General features: G+C 41.6%; 1 protein-coding gene across 1 annotated transcript in view; it reads left to right on the top strand.

Annotated features, from left to right (window-relative positions):
• Positions 1–237: 237 nt before the first annotated feature.
• LOC126481061 (RNA polymerase II-associated protein 1) overlaps positions 238–15558 on the top strand; it is a 199529-nt gene continuing 184208 nt past the window's right edge. The window contains exons 1-2 of the mRNA XM_050104543.1: positions 238–529; positions 14213–14311. Coding sequence (XP_049960500.1) covers positions 388–529; positions 14213–14311 — 241 coding nt within the window. The 5' untranslated portion in view covers positions 238–387. The remainder of the gene's footprint in view (positions 530–14212; positions 14312–15558) is intronic.

The raw sequence follows: 15558 nt of genomic DNA, 5'->3' as shown, positions 1-15558 counted from the left end.
AGCCTATTCTGCTGTATAAGGTCAACGGCAATAAAAGATATGAACATATTCACAAGTGTACCTTTTTGGCCACTTCGCCTTCTGCTATCGCAATGGATGACAAAGAAGAAATGGAGTGTCTTGACTTCTATGTCGATACAGAGACAAATTTGATATACTTAACTCTTCAATATTTTCACAAATATCGCTTTCTCTAGATAGTATCTCTAGATGGTATCACTAGCTTGTTGATCGACCGCTAACAAAGCACGGTCACGTAGATAAAACACACTGAGCTATATACCAATTGTAAACTCCTTGCTCTATTCTAGTATATCTTTCCTGCGAAGCATGAAGTTAGTGTTTGTAAACATACAGTGTTGATGACATGTGAAGAAAGAGAAAAGAATGAAGTTGTCCCGGCCAAAGTTAGGGGAGTGTGAAGCTGATCTATTACGGCAAGAAGAAGAATTTTTAAGAAACAAAAATGTTTCTTCATCTGCCAAACTTGTTAACAAGCGGAAAGGGCTTGACAATGACGGTAGTGAAGGTAAGTCTGAAGTACCAGTAGACTGACATTTTGGTTTGTGGGTAAGACATGCAGCTTGTATTAATTCGCTTTTTACCGTCTGAGATTGTTAACACCAGTCAATCAAATTAAACATACTTCCAGCAATTGAAAGAACGATTTCACTAAAGTTTTGTGAGAATGTTGAGTGGTTTATGCAGATTGACAGTAGTATCGTAGTACACAGTTTTAGTACGAGACACGACGTACTTTCACCTATGAGAAGTTTGTGTAAGCAGAATTTCCGAACCCTTTTTTATGTGTAATACAAGTGTGACTTATTGGCTAAGTAAGGAAATGTCAGACAACGAAATCAATGTTATGGATGTCTATTCCGAATCTTTCGTAAGAGTTGGAATTGTGGACAGTTTGGTTCTGCAGCTGGGGAACAATTTGTTTACAAACATCCGTAGTAAGGAAATTTTTTTGTATGGTCAGTAAAGTGTTTTATTTTTTACCACTCATGTATATGGTAAGAAATTTCTAATCCTGTTGCTTTTGAATACTTCTTGAATTAATTTTAGATTAGCTTGCCTTATGTATTGCTTTGTGTTTGATGCTTTACAAATATGTTATGTTGGCCAGAGTATTTCTACCTTTTTTTGTGTTGTTTTTCCCATTTATGAGAAAATATCTGTTCTGTCCAGGTCTGTTTTTAGTCAATATGGTTGCATTACTGTAGCTTAAATAATGTGTCAGCAATAGACCACTGAAGATAAATACATTTAGCTTATTGTAAGCAATATTATATCATCCACACTGTCCAGAAAGCACAGTAAAACAAGTCAACTACTGGTTGTGTTCTGGTGACAAATACCTCGCCAACATCTCATTGGAAAGACATGCAAACACTGTAACAGAAAGCAGTAAAGGCTAGCTTTTACATGATCATACCATGCGGTATGGGTCTTGTCTGTCGATACTATCCCTGGATTGAGTGACAGAGTGCAGTAATTTAAGTTTTCTTTCCTTTTCTCTAAATTGCTCCAGGAAACTAGTATGACATTTCTTTGAATCATATTAATTTCATTGTCTCATGAAGTCTATTATTAAGCCAACCATTGCTGTGGCTTACCTTGACATGACAGCAGAATGACAATTCTGGGCTTTGAGGTATCACCAAGATATCTTTCCAGATAAGTCCTGTTCCTGCATACAGCCGCACAATGGACGTGTCTAAGTGTGGAGGCTCCAAGGAGAATTGTTGCCAGTGGGTTCACCAGATCTTTCACTCATCTGATCACAGTTTTCAGAGAGACTGGTTGCCCCCATGCACCAATATCTATATTTGGTGAACTCTGGAGTAGAACTGAAGCCATATGGAATGATGTACCCATGTTGGTAATCCAAGCTCAGTTTTACGTGATGCAAGATGGGTTACATCTATTCCTATTGTCAGGTGTGGCAGCTGTGTGTACTAAATTTTGCACTCTATATACTCCCTAAATTACTAAAAAATGTAAAGAGGCAACGAGAGAAGTTTCATTATTTCCTGTTCTTTCTGGTGCTGCAGTTTTAATTATCTATTATTCCATTCTTAAAAAGTGCATTAGAAAAGATGAACACACATGTCTTTCCGTGCGAACTCTGAATTCCCTTATTTTATAATGGTAATCATTTCTCCCTATGTAGGTCATTGTCAACAAAATATTTTCATACTTGGGGGAGAAACTTGAGGACTGAAATTTTGTGAGGAGATCCCACTGCAATGAGAAACGCCTTTGTTTTAATGATGCCCACCTCAAATCCTGCATCATGTCCGTGACACTCTCTCCTTAATTTCTCAATAATGCAAAATGTGCTACTCTTTCTACTACTCAGATGCTCTTTTTATCCAGTGCTTGAAACTGTCCATGTATGTAACTTCACCCAGAACACTATCAGCAGTATATATGCAGGCAAATCCAAAATGTGTTTAATATGAGTGGTGTCCAGTGACATTGATTTAAACTTTATTTGTTCCCATAATACATGGTGCACAATTTGACTCATCAGTATAGTTGCAAGTATGCAATACTGTGGTCTAACCTAAGTGGCAGGGCAATCAGAACCAACAAAAAATGTAATCCCTGCACAATACAGTCTAATTTCCCAACAGCTATCATTACATGTGAGGATAACGTGGAGCATTATCATCAAGGACAGCCTGGACAACATGGGTTCTGTGGAAGGAGGATGTAAAAAATACTGATGTTCACATGCAGGGGTGGGGGAAGGTAAAGTGCTGCTGGAGAGCATACAGGAATGAGGTGGAAAGAGGGTAGAGTTGCTAGGTGCATTGGTGGAATATAGGGCTGTGTAGCGCTAGACTGGGAACAGGGAAAGAGCTAGATGGGTGAGGACAATGACTAATGAAGGGTTAAGGGAATGTAGGATATATTGCAGGGAGAGTTCCCACCTGTGCAGTTCAGAAAAGCTGGTGTTGGTGGGAAGGATCCACATGGCACAGGCAGTGAAGCAGTCATTTAAATGAAGAACATTGTGTTGGGCGGCTCAGCAACAGGGTGGTCCATTCGTTTCTTGGCCAGAGTTTGTCGGTGGCCATTCATACAGACAGACAACTAGTTGGTTGAAACCTCCTGGCAGATTAAAACTGTGTACGGGACCAAGACTCGAACTTCGGACATATGCCTTTTATGGGCAAGTGCTCTACCAACTGAGCTACCCAAACACAACTCGCAACTCATTCTCACAATTATATTTCTGACTGTACCTTGGCTCATCGCACGGTTCACTGCAGAGTGAAAATTTCATTCTGGAAGCTTGTTGGTTGTCATGTCTGTGTGGAATGCCTCTCCGTAATTGCAACTTATCTCATAGATCACATGACTGGTTTCACAGGTAGCCCTGCCTTTAATGGGATAGGTGATGTTTGTGACCAGACTGGAGTTGGTGGTGGTGGGAGGATGTATAGGACAGGTCTTGTATCTAGGTCTATTACAGGGATATGAGCCATGAGGCAAAGACTTGGGGGCAGTGATTGTGTAGGTTTGGTGGACAGTGGAATAGCAGTGTGTGGAGGGGGGGAGAGGGGTGGGAGGATGTATGGGACAGGTCTTACATCTGCGTCTATTACAAGGGTATGAGCCATGAGGTAAAAGATTGAGAACAGGGGTTGTGTAAGGATGGACAAGTATATTGCGTAGGTTCAGTTGACGGCGGAATACCACTGTAGGAGGGCTGGGATGGATAGTTGGCAGGACATTTTTCATTTCAGGGCACGATGAAAGGTAGTAGAAACCCTGGTGGAGAATGTAATTCAGCTGCCCCAGTCCTGGGTGGTACTGAGTTACGAAGGGAATGCTCCTCTGTGGCTGGACGCTGGGACCTTGGAAGGTGGTGGTGACTGGAAAGATAAGCCATGGAACATTTGTTTTTATACAAGGTTGGGAGGGTAATTATGGTCTGTAGAGGTCTCAGTGAGACTCTTGGTATATTTTGAGAGGGACTGCTCGTCGTCAAGGTTGTTGGTTTGGAATCTGATGGTCGTTGGGGAAGGCAGTGTTCAATAGGAGAAAGGCCATAGGCATTAGGATGTTAGTGTAAAGGGAGGTGGCAACAAAAGTGAAGAGCAGGGCACCGTGTGGTGAAGGAACAGGGACTGTGATGACTCAGTGGAGGAAGTGGTTGGTATCTTTTATACAGTAGGGTAGGTAGTGGGTAATACGTTTAAGCTGATGGTCTTTGAGAGCAGAGATTCTCCTCTGTGGGGGGCACAGTAACCGGCCACAATGGGGTGTCCTGGGTAGTTGGGTTTATAGACTTGAGGAAGCATGAAGGAGATAGGAGTGTGGGAAGTGGTAGGAATAAGGAGGAAGGTTGACTCTGGGGGAGGTTCTGGGATGGGCCTAAGGATTTTAGGAGAGCCTGGAGATCCAGCTGGATTTCTGAAATGGGGTCATTGTGGCAGGGTATGTAGGTGTATGATCTGACAGCTGGCAGAGTCCTTCTGCCAAGTACTTCTTGGGGTTCAAAACAGCATTGGTGGAGCTTTTGTCAGGAGGTAGGTTTATAAGATTGGGATCAGTTTTTAGGAGTTGGACAACGAGTCCTTCTGTAGGTGTAACGTTAGTCTGCATGTTGAGTAATTCGGAGAATGATGGTTGGCAAGGTTTGAGGTTAAGATATTCTGGAAAGTTAACAGTGGGTGATTTGGGGGCAGTGGGGGTGGATCGCGGTTGGATGGAGGGGTGAAATGAGTCAGGCAGGTTTCGGAATTGGTCTTTGGTTGAGTCTGATTGATAGGGTTGGTGGAGAAAAAGTGTACCACTGTAGCGACCAGGAAAACGAGAGAAGGTCTTTACAAAGTCCTGCATGACTGAATTTTGGAATGGGACAAAAAGTGAGGCCCTTGGAAAGGGATGATGTTTCTGCGGGACTTAGGTTTTTGGAGGAAAGGTTCACGACTGTGTTTCAGGTCTGTTTAGGTTCTGGATTATGTGTGGCGGTGGGAAGGAGTTTTTGTGGATCTGTGAGACAGGGTTTGTCAGCTGTAAGGGGATGTGGGGAAGGTATGGAGGTTTTCATAAAGGCAGTGGACAGTGGTACTCTGACGGGGGAATAGGAAGTGAGCAGGGTGGAGAATTTTTGGAGATGGTATTGTGAATGTTGCTCTATTTCCTGGAGGGCAAGGGTTTCAGTATGTGTTGTGGGTTCCAAGAATTTGGGATTGCATAACAGGATGGAGAGCTGGTATTTCAAGGAGGCTTGGGCTTGATTGATATGGTTTTGCATGGCATGTTGGTGAGGGCTAACGATTGGCAGACTCTGAACAGATGCTGGTCATTGTGGAAGGGAGGGTGAGAGCCGGATACAGGTAATTTGATGGTAAGACCATTTGGGGGGATTTCATGAACCAAGCAACAATGTAGGAACAGTATGTGGGACTGGGTTCTGGCTAGGGATAAGGAAAATTTTCTGTATTGACACAGATGGAAGGAGCAAGGATCCATGGTGGCGGAAAAAATGCGAAAAAATATGTAGATAATGTAGAATTACATCCAAAAATTTCCCAAAAGTACACCCAAATATGTGGGAAAAATCACAAAAATGATGAAATAAGAGGAAACAAGATGAAATCTGAGGGAGTGCGTAGATAGTGGAAGATGAAAACCAACTGAAATTGGTGTGTAGTCACAGTGAGATAAAGAAAAAATTAAAAAATATATATTTTTCTGTGGGTTGCAGGTCTGAGAGTGGGTAAGTGTGGAGAAGGGGTATGGCAGATGTGATTGGATGAGGTGAAATTAGTAGGTTCAAACTGGGATAGAACAGAGAAAGGTTGGAGAGAGGGTAGGGGGTGGTAGGACGAGATACAATATTGTATGGAAGAGGAAGGTGCTGGAAATAACACATGAAAATACGGGAGAGTGATTCGTTTGAAGGTGTAGGATTAATGATATTGACAAGAATAGTGTGGGACATAAGATGATGCACCAACAATTAGCAGGGTCTTGTAGTCGTCTGTTGTACAGTTGATACAGAGGGGCTCGTAAGTAGAGAGTGCAGTGCGGTTTGTAAGGCCACAAGACGAACACAGGAAGATGGACATTGATTATAGTAGTGCTTTAGAAAATAGGAACAAAGGAAAACAGCTTGCTTCTACCATCTGCGTCAATTCAGAAAAATTTTCTTATCCCTAGCCAGAACCCAGTCCCACATACTATTCCTGCATTGTTGCTTAGCTCTTGAAATCCACCCAAAATGGCCTTACCGTCAAATTACCTGTCTCCAGCTGTCAATCTCCCTTCCACAATGGCCTCCACCTTTTCAGATTCTGCCAGTCCTTAGCCCTCACGAACATGCCGTGAAAAACCGTGACAATCGAGCCCAAACCTCCTTGCAGTACCTTCTCTCCATCCTTCTATACAATCCCAAATTCCTAGAACCCACAACACACATTGAATTCTTGCCCTCCAGGAACTAGAGCAACATTCACAATGCTACCACCAAAAATTCTCCACCCTGCTGACTTCCTACTCCCGCCTTGGAGTACCACTGTCCACTGCCTCTACAACAACCTCCAAACCTTCCCCACATCCCCTCACAGCTGACGAACCTTGTCTCGCAGACCTACTACATTTACCACACCCTCCAAAACTCCCTCCCACCACCTCACATAATCTAGAACCTAAACAGCCCCAAAACATGGTTGTGGACCTTTCCTCCAAAAGCCTAAGGTCCGCAAAAATATCAGCCCTTTCCAACGGCCTCACCTTTTGCCCCACTGCCAAATTCAGTCATGCTGGACTTCTTAAAGACCTTCTCTCCTTCTACCAGTCCCTACAGTGGAAACACTTTTACTCACTAACCCAATCAATCAGACTCAACCAAAGACCAATGCTGAACCCTGCCTAACTCAGTTCACTCTACCATCCAACCGTGATCCATCCCACCGCCCCAAAATTACCTCTGTTAACTTTCTAGAATTTCTTAACCACAAACCTTGCCTCACCATCATTCTCCAAATCATTCAACATGCAAACTACTGTTACATCCACAGAAAGCACCGCAGTCCACCATCTAAAAACTGATAACAGCCTTATAATCCTACCTGCTGACAAAGGCTTCACAATTGTTGTTTTGAACTGCAACAAGTACTTGGCAGAAGGACTCTGCCAGCTGTCAGATATGTACACCTACAAACCCTTCCACAGTGACCCATTCCTGAAATCCAGAATGATCTCCAATCTCACCTCAAATCCTTAGGCCCAACCCAGAACCTCTCCCCAGAGTCTTTCTCTCACCTCACCCCTACCACTCCCCACACTTCTACCTTCCACACGCTTCCTTAAGTCCATAAAACTAACCACCTAGGACACCCCATTGTGGCCGTTTATGTGCGCCCCCCTCCCCCCAGAAAGAATCTCAGCTCTCATAGACCAACAGCTTCGGCCTATTACCTGCAACCTACCCTCCAATATAAAAGATATCAAGTATTTCCTGCACTGACTCTCCATAATTCCCGTGCCTTTATCACATGGTGCCCTGCTCATCACTTTTGATACCACCTCCCTTTACACTAACATCCGTAATGCCCATGGCCCACCTTTCCCAATGTCCAATGGATGCCAAATCAACAACCTCCTTCCCAGTCGCTGTGACCAACTATATCCTCACCCACAATTACTTCTCCTTTGAAGGCATTAGTTACAAACAATCCAGGGTATGGCTATGAGCACATGCATGTCACCATCCAATTCCACCACATTCATGACGATTTAGAGAAATCCTTCCTAAACATCCAGAATCCCAAACCCCTCACCTGGTTCAGATTCATTGATAGCATATTCATGATCTGGATTGAGGGTGAGGACACCCTATCCACATTCCTCCTGAACCTCAACACCTTCTTCCCCATTTGCTTCACCTCGTCCTACTCAACCCAGCAAGCCGCCTTCCTAGATGTTGACCTGTACCTCAGAGGTGGCTACATCATTACCTGTGCCCATATCAAACATACCAATCACCAGCAATATGTCCACTTCAACAGCTGCCACCTGTTCCATACCAAGAAGTCCCTTCCATACAGCCCGTCACATCTACAATGAAGAGCAGTCCCTCTCAAAATATACCGAGGGTCTCACGGTGGCTTTGACAGAACGTAATTAGCCTCCCAAGCTTGTATAAAAACAAGTGCCCCATGGCTTACCTTTCATCACCCATCAGCTCCCAAGGTCCCACCGTCTGGCCATAGAAGAGCATTCCCTTCATAACTCAGTACCACTGGAGCAACTGAATTACATTCTCTGCCAGAGTTTCAACTACCTCTCATTGTGCCCTGAAATGAAAAATGTCCTGCCCAGTATCCAACCCCCCCCCCCCCCCCCCCACATAGTGGTATTCTGCGGTCCACCGAACCTGCACAATATCCTCGTCCAGTCCTACCCAACCCCTGCCCCCCAACCCCTTGCTTCATGACTCATATCCCTGTAATAGACCTAGATGCAAGATCTGTCCCATACATTTTCCCACCATCACCTACTCCAGTCCAGTCACAGACATCACCCATCCCATCAAAGGCAGGGCTACCTGTGAAACCAGTCATGTGATCTACAAGCTAAGCTGCAATTATGGTGCTTCATGTGTGAGTGAGTTGTGCTTGTGTGTGTGTGTGTGTGTGTGTGTGGGGGGGGGGGGGGGGGGGGGTTGGATGGGTGTGTGTGTGTTTTTTGTCTATTTTTGACAAAGGCCTCATTGGTCAAAACCTTATTTTGTGACAGTCTTTTTGTTTTGCTTATCTATGGCTGAGCATTCCCGCTATTTGGTGAGTAGCAACTATCCGATATTCTTTCGCTTTCTTTTGGAAGCTGCTTGTAGCAGCAAATAAAGGTGCATGTCTTTAACACAAAAACTGGAGAGTAACTGACTAGAAGGTGCAGTGTGTACCAATGAGTCATGATTAACCATGTTTTCTTGGCTTACAGTTAAATTGAATAGTTTTGTAACTAACAGGGCACTTGGAGCATAGCTAACACAAATTCCAAGGAGTGGTACCCCCAAACAGAAATAACACCAATAAACACAAAATAATTAGCCAATCACAACATAACACTGGAATCCTTGTCTTCAGTTAATCTGCTTAAAATAAGTAAAACTTCCTATGATTCACCAGGTGTGAAGCAGGGAGTAGGTGGGGGGGTGGTGGTGGTGGTGGTGGTAGGGGGGGGGGGGGTTGAACTATTTTAACAAATTGCTCACTGTGAATAAGGCTGTTGTTATCCTGGAAGAGGGGACCATTTACAGCATACCCACCAAGAAGATGTAGAAGAAAGGGGAACACTTGGTCACGGAGAATGTTGAAATGAGCATCCTGGTTCAAGTTCATGGTAATCTGAATGGGTGGGCCCAAGTCATAGCATGAAAAGCACACCTGAAACATTACGGAACCTCCTCTGTCCTGAATTACACCCACCAGGCTTTGCAGATTAAATTATTAAATGGAAAGTTCTTGGACTGTTTGGAACAGCAAATGATACATAACAGTCAACATCTGCACTATTTGGTAGCTGTGTGGGATCTAGTAATCAGTTTGTGCCACCAGCTGAATATGGCATACCTGAACTATCTTTCTTGCCAAATTGTAGACATTGCCTGGGCTAAAGGCAGTGCTACACAGTTATAGCATGACGTCTCCTGGGGATGACTAATTTTTTGTTGTGTGTGCTTATATTACGCCTTAGAATACATTGGATAAAATTAATTAATTAAACTGTGAATGTTTACAGTGTGCCAAATGTAATTTTTATGTCAGTATTGTGGTTTCTGTAGCAAAAATAACGTCACTAATTACAGAGATAGCTCATATGGAAATGTAGCTCCAGTTTTTTATGTAGAGTTGTGTAGAGTTTCATGTGATCAGTCTGATTGTAAATGCAAGCACCAATATCATCTCTGAAAAGCTTTGTTAAATGCATGTTTACCATGTGTAGCACCTTCTTATTATTGTTTAACTACTTGCTTTTTATGATTGACTTGTTTTACTGCTAGTACTCAGAATGAATGACCATTATTGTGACACTAACAAAAATTGACCAAAGAACACAGGTTCTTCTTACACAGCTGTAGGCAGAAATGAGATATTTAGAAGAAAGTAGAAAGACTGAGAAACTAATTTTGCTTCTGAACAGAAAGATCACAGATTATACACAAAAATGAAGATACATGTAGGGGTCACAATTAATGGAACCAAGTTAGGTGGCTCACTAATAATAACTGTGGACTGTTATTCCAGAGGGGTGCATTTCAAATTCTCATGTAGTCTTCATGATACAGGCGTCCAGTGATACCCCTGAACAACTTCAGACAGATCCTTAAGTGAGATTTTAAAATCCAACAGCCACTACCCTTACCCCAAATTTTAGCTAGCTAAGCTAGCATTCCACCTTTAATAAAATCAGCATTGATGGATATTATGGTGGTGATGCCTCATATGGTAGTTTATGGAACAATACTAATATTTATGAAGGATACCCAAAAATCAGATCAGAAGGTTTTCTGTGGTTTGTCCAGATCACCTGGAAGAGGTCTTGAGTAATGTCCTATTTTCATTGCTGTACGGTCTGTGCTTCATCTCTGTCGTATATTAATTTATAGAACAGTGAGTAACATTTATGAAGAACACCCAAAAACCAGGTCAGAATCACTTAAAAGGGCCGTGACTAATTTCCTACTTTGGTTGTTATACAGTCTGTACTCCATTTCTAATGATATTATTGTTGAAGGAACATTAAACTGTAATTTATTTATTTTTTTATACATCAAGTTCTGTAGGACCAAATTGAGGAGCAAATCTCCAAGGTCATGGAACATGTTGGTACAGGAAATTACAACATGCAAGTAATAACAGATAAAAATAAAATGTGTATGAATCCAAAAAATTCAATCCATTAGTTTAAGTAAACGCAATCAACAATACAACAAGAATCAGCTTAATTTTTCAAGGAACTCCTCGACAGAATAGAAGGAGTAACTCATGAGGAAACTCTTCAGTTTCGATTTGAAAGCACATGGATTACTACTGAGATTTTATAATTCGAGCAGTAGCTTATTGAAAATGGATGCAGCGATATACTGCACACCTTTCTGCACAAGAGTTAAGGAAGCCTGATCCAAATGCAGGTTTGGTTTCTGCCAAGTATTAACTGGCAAGAAGGCAGCTAGGAGGAGGAAGTATTCAGACAGTTATACTTTGTGTATATGCAATAGATTTGACCAACTGTCAGAGTTCAGTGGAGAGGACCTCTTGTAGCTGTAGATGTAGGGAACATGGAGCAGTACTCAGCAGTTAGGAGGCCTTGGTCAGTTGTAAAGTCCAACAGAAAGAAGAAGGTTTGCTGCTAGGTAGTTTGCACGGTCAAGGTGTGGGCCAGCAGTTACAGGAAGTGTTGGTGAGTGAGTATCAGGTCATCAGCCTTGTGAAGCCTAGTGCAGGGTTGGCTCGAGTGACTGACAGCATAGGAGAGTTATGTAGGAATTTTATAAAGGAGGATCAGGTCATGATAGTGGGTGGAGAAGGGAACAGTCTTGATAGGGACGGGGAATGTGATGTAGGTGGTGACCTGGTAAAGACAGCTACTCAGACTGGTGGCACTAATGTGCATTTTGTGCAACTGTTTCAGCATCATGATCGGCCTCATCTTAATGCGCCTATTAGATGCGTTAACTTGGGCTGGAGAGGGCGTTGATGGCAGAGGGCGTGGGTCACATTTCAGTGGTGCCAGTTGGGTCTATCTGTAGATTGGGTTTCACTAGGCATGGCTTGCACCTCAATAGATATGGGAAAGAGAGGCTGGCAAAGCTTATAGGTGACAGTGTAGTGGGTGGTGGTGGGATCACTCATAGAGAAATTCTTGTAGTAGTTGGTGTTAGAGCTGCACCTTTTTTTAGATTGAAGTCAGCTGATAGATATACCTGCTTAAAGGAAATCTCTCTAACTACGGACGCACCTTCAGAGGCTGTCATGTTTCCAAGTAGGGAAGGAATTAGCATATTTCATCAAAATATAAGAGGTACTATTGGTATATCAGAGCACCACTTAAATAATTTGACAATTCAGAGGCTTCCTTTACCAGGATACAGAGTAGCTGGCTGTTTTTCAAGGAGTTCCTTGTGGGGTGGGGGAGTGGCTATGTACGTAAAAAACAGTATTCCATTTGAGCCCGTAGATGCATCACGGCACTGCACTGAACAGATATTTGAATGTTGTGCAGGGGCAGTTGAATTTAGTGAAATTAAACTTCTAATTGTTGTTATTTATACGACCCCTAACTCTGACTTCAGAGCATTTCTGCTCAAGCTAGAGAGGGTTCTTGATTCACTTTGTAGGAAGTACCAGAAATTAGTGATATGTGGTGACTTCAATATCAGTTTTGTATATGATGGTACAAGAAAAAGGATTTGGTAGATCTCCTAAATCCATATGATCTGATGCAGACTGTGTTTTTTCCAACTAGGATGCAGGGGAACAGTAGCACAGCCATAGACACTATTTTTATTCATTCTTCATTACTAGATGGGCATCCTTTTAATAAAAGGCTGAATGGACTTTCAGACCAAGATGCACAAATTTTAACACTAAAAGGCTTTTGTACTCAAACAAATGTCACATATGTAGGAAACTACAAACTATGTAGGAAAGTTAACCCACAGCAATAGAGAATTTTTTAAACCTTGTGAAGCAACAAGAGTGGCAGGATGTTCATAGTTCCAATAACATAGAAGATGAATATAATGCTTTCCTTAACACATTTCTCATGCTCTTTGAGAGTTGCTTTCCATTAGAATGTTCTAAACAGAGTACTAGCTGTAATAGGCAGACTGGGTGGCTGACTGGTGGGATGAGGATATCATGTATAAAAAAGCGGAAATTATATCAAAATGTTAGGAGGAGTCACAATCAAGCTACAGTAACCCATTACAAACAGTGTTGTAAGGTGCTTAAAAATGTTATTAGGAGGGCAAAGAGTATGTGGTGTGCAAATAGAGTAACTAATTCACAGGATAAAATTAAACCGTATGGTCAGTTGTGAAGGAAGTATCTGGCCAGCAGCCCAAGTTCAATGATATAAAGTCAGTTTGTAAGAAGAATATTTCTGTTACTGATAAATCAGATGTATGTACAGTATTTAACAATCATTTTTGGAGCAATGCTGGTGAATTACATAAAAATTTAGTTTCTTCAGGGAATCATATGACTTTCTTGGCAAATGGCTTTCCGAGATTGATGTCTGAAATACTCCTCTGTGATACAGACAAGGGGGGAGATTGGGTCAATAATTAAACCACTGAAGCTAAGTACTCTCATGGATATCATGGAGTGCCTAGCAGAATATAAAAGTACTGTGCTGCACATGTTAGACCTGTATTTAGCCATATTTGTAATTTTTCCTTTAGGAATGATCAGTTTCCTGAACGATTAAAGTACTCAGTAGTAAAGCTGCTTTATAAAAACGGAGAAAAGGATAATGTAGACAATTTTACACCTGTTTCTATGCCATCAGTGTTTGCTAAAGTTATTGAAAAGGCTGTGTATGTAAGGATAGTTGTTCATTTTAAATCACATGATTTGCTATCAAATGTACAGTTCCACTTTAGAAGTCATTTAACAACTGAAAATGCTATATTCTCTTTTCTCTGTGAGTTACTGAATTGGTTAAACAAAAGATTTTGAATGATAGGCATATTTTTTGCTTTAACTAAGACTTTTGATTTTGTTGATCACAAAATATTGTTCCAGAAGTTAGACCATTACAGAGTACGGGGAGTTCCTCGCAATTGGTTCACCTCTTACTTTAGCAACAAACAGCTATTCACAGTGTTGGGAATGGCTGTGAGTGGGGTACAGTCAAGTGGGGGGTGACCCAGGGATCGGTGTTGGGGCCACTCCTGTTCCATATTTATATAAATGATTTGTCCGAACAACTTATTACCTGAACTGCCCATTTCTGAGCCAAAAATATCCTTTTAGAATGGGAAGAGCTACCCCAGAATATAATACCATATGACATAAGTGAATGAAAATAAGGAAAGTAGACTAATTTTTGTGTCAAAAGATCACTCATTTCAGATATCATTCGAATAGTAAAAATGACAGCATTAAGCCCTTGATTTGGCTCACAATAATTGCTTTCTTTTTTTTTATATCATCATACTGTTCTTTTTCAGATGGAAGTGGCAGCCAGAGTGACTCATTTAAGAAAAATCGATCAAAATATGCATTGTCAAGAAAGACTGTAAATACCACAGGTTCCACTGTGAGCTCTGGTATGTTTTCACTGCATGTGTACTTGTTTCTAGTGAAGTAACTGATCTTTACGCTTTTACTGTTCATTACCTTGTTCCTGGCCTCTCCACGCAAATTTCACTCCAGTTGTTCCTTTTTTTGGGTTAATTTGAGTCAATGATGTAAGAATGGTTGATCGCATATAACTTGTCATAGTGTGAGTGATTTGAGCTGTGCTTTCATTAATACACCAGAAAAAATAGGGTCCTGCTTAATTGTTGTGCAAGTGTCTATGTTATGAAATGTTGGTTCTTTCCTGGTAGTCATTATAATGTATATGACACACCAGTGAATTAAATTCTTTAATGTGTGAAAGAATTGCTTTCCTATTAAGTTTTGTTACTTGAACTGATTTTTTAATCAGAAATATTACCCTCCTTTACAATCAAAAAGCTTAAAGCCTACATTGCCTCTCTGTCACATTACAGTTTTCCAGAGATTCTCTTGCTAATCTTCTTAAGTAACACTACTGAAAGAATCCAGTAGGAAAAAATTATTACTGAGAAAGGCTTAAATCCAGAATAAATTCTTTTAGATGAGAACTGTGCACTATAATGTGCATTCATGGCAGGCAAAAACTTTGTGCAGGTGAGTTCCTGCTTTTTTCAACATATACTACCATCTGAGTCAGCTGAGTGTACCTCATTAACCGAGGCAACACTACGTTATGCCATTCTCCTTCTCCCTCTCCCTCTCCTTCCCTTCCTCTTTCCCCCCTCATCCCCCCCCCCCCCCCTGTTTCTCATGAAGTAATTTATATTCACACTTGTTACTGTTCCTTACCTTGTTCTTGGCCTCTCCACACAAATCTCACTCCACCCTTGTGCCTGTTCTTTTATATATACACAGTATTGCACTATTGGTTGCCACAAATACGTTCATTGATTTGGAGGCTCAAAACCATAACCCCTTCAAAGTAATCTCCTTGGTAGTGCACACACATCCGTACTAATCCCACCAATGTTGGAAACCTTTCTAGACTGTGCCTTTTGGAATGGTGATCAGACAGGCTATTTCATTCCTCAAGGTGCCTTCTATTGACTAAAACTGTGTTCCTTTCCAGGGAATTTTCAACTTGGGAAATAGCCAAAAGTCACATAGAGCCTTACTAACAATGGGAATGTTGCAATTGGTGAGGAAAATCTGGATCTGATGTGCCAAACAGGGGTGCATTATCATTAATTCGGAAACACTGCTCATACACAAATTGTTTTTCAAATTTGAATGT

This window comes from Schistocerca serialis, chromosome 5 (genome assembly GCF_023864345.2).
Source record: "Schistocerca serialis cubense isolate TAMUIC-IGC-003099 chromosome 5, iqSchSeri2.2, whole genome shotgun sequence".
NCBI lineage: Eukaryota > Metazoa > Arthropoda > Insecta > Orthoptera > Acrididae > Schistocerca > Schistocerca serialis.
The sequence above is the reverse complement of the archived record's forward strand: the minus strand, read 5'-3'. Positions and strand labels throughout refer to the sequence as shown.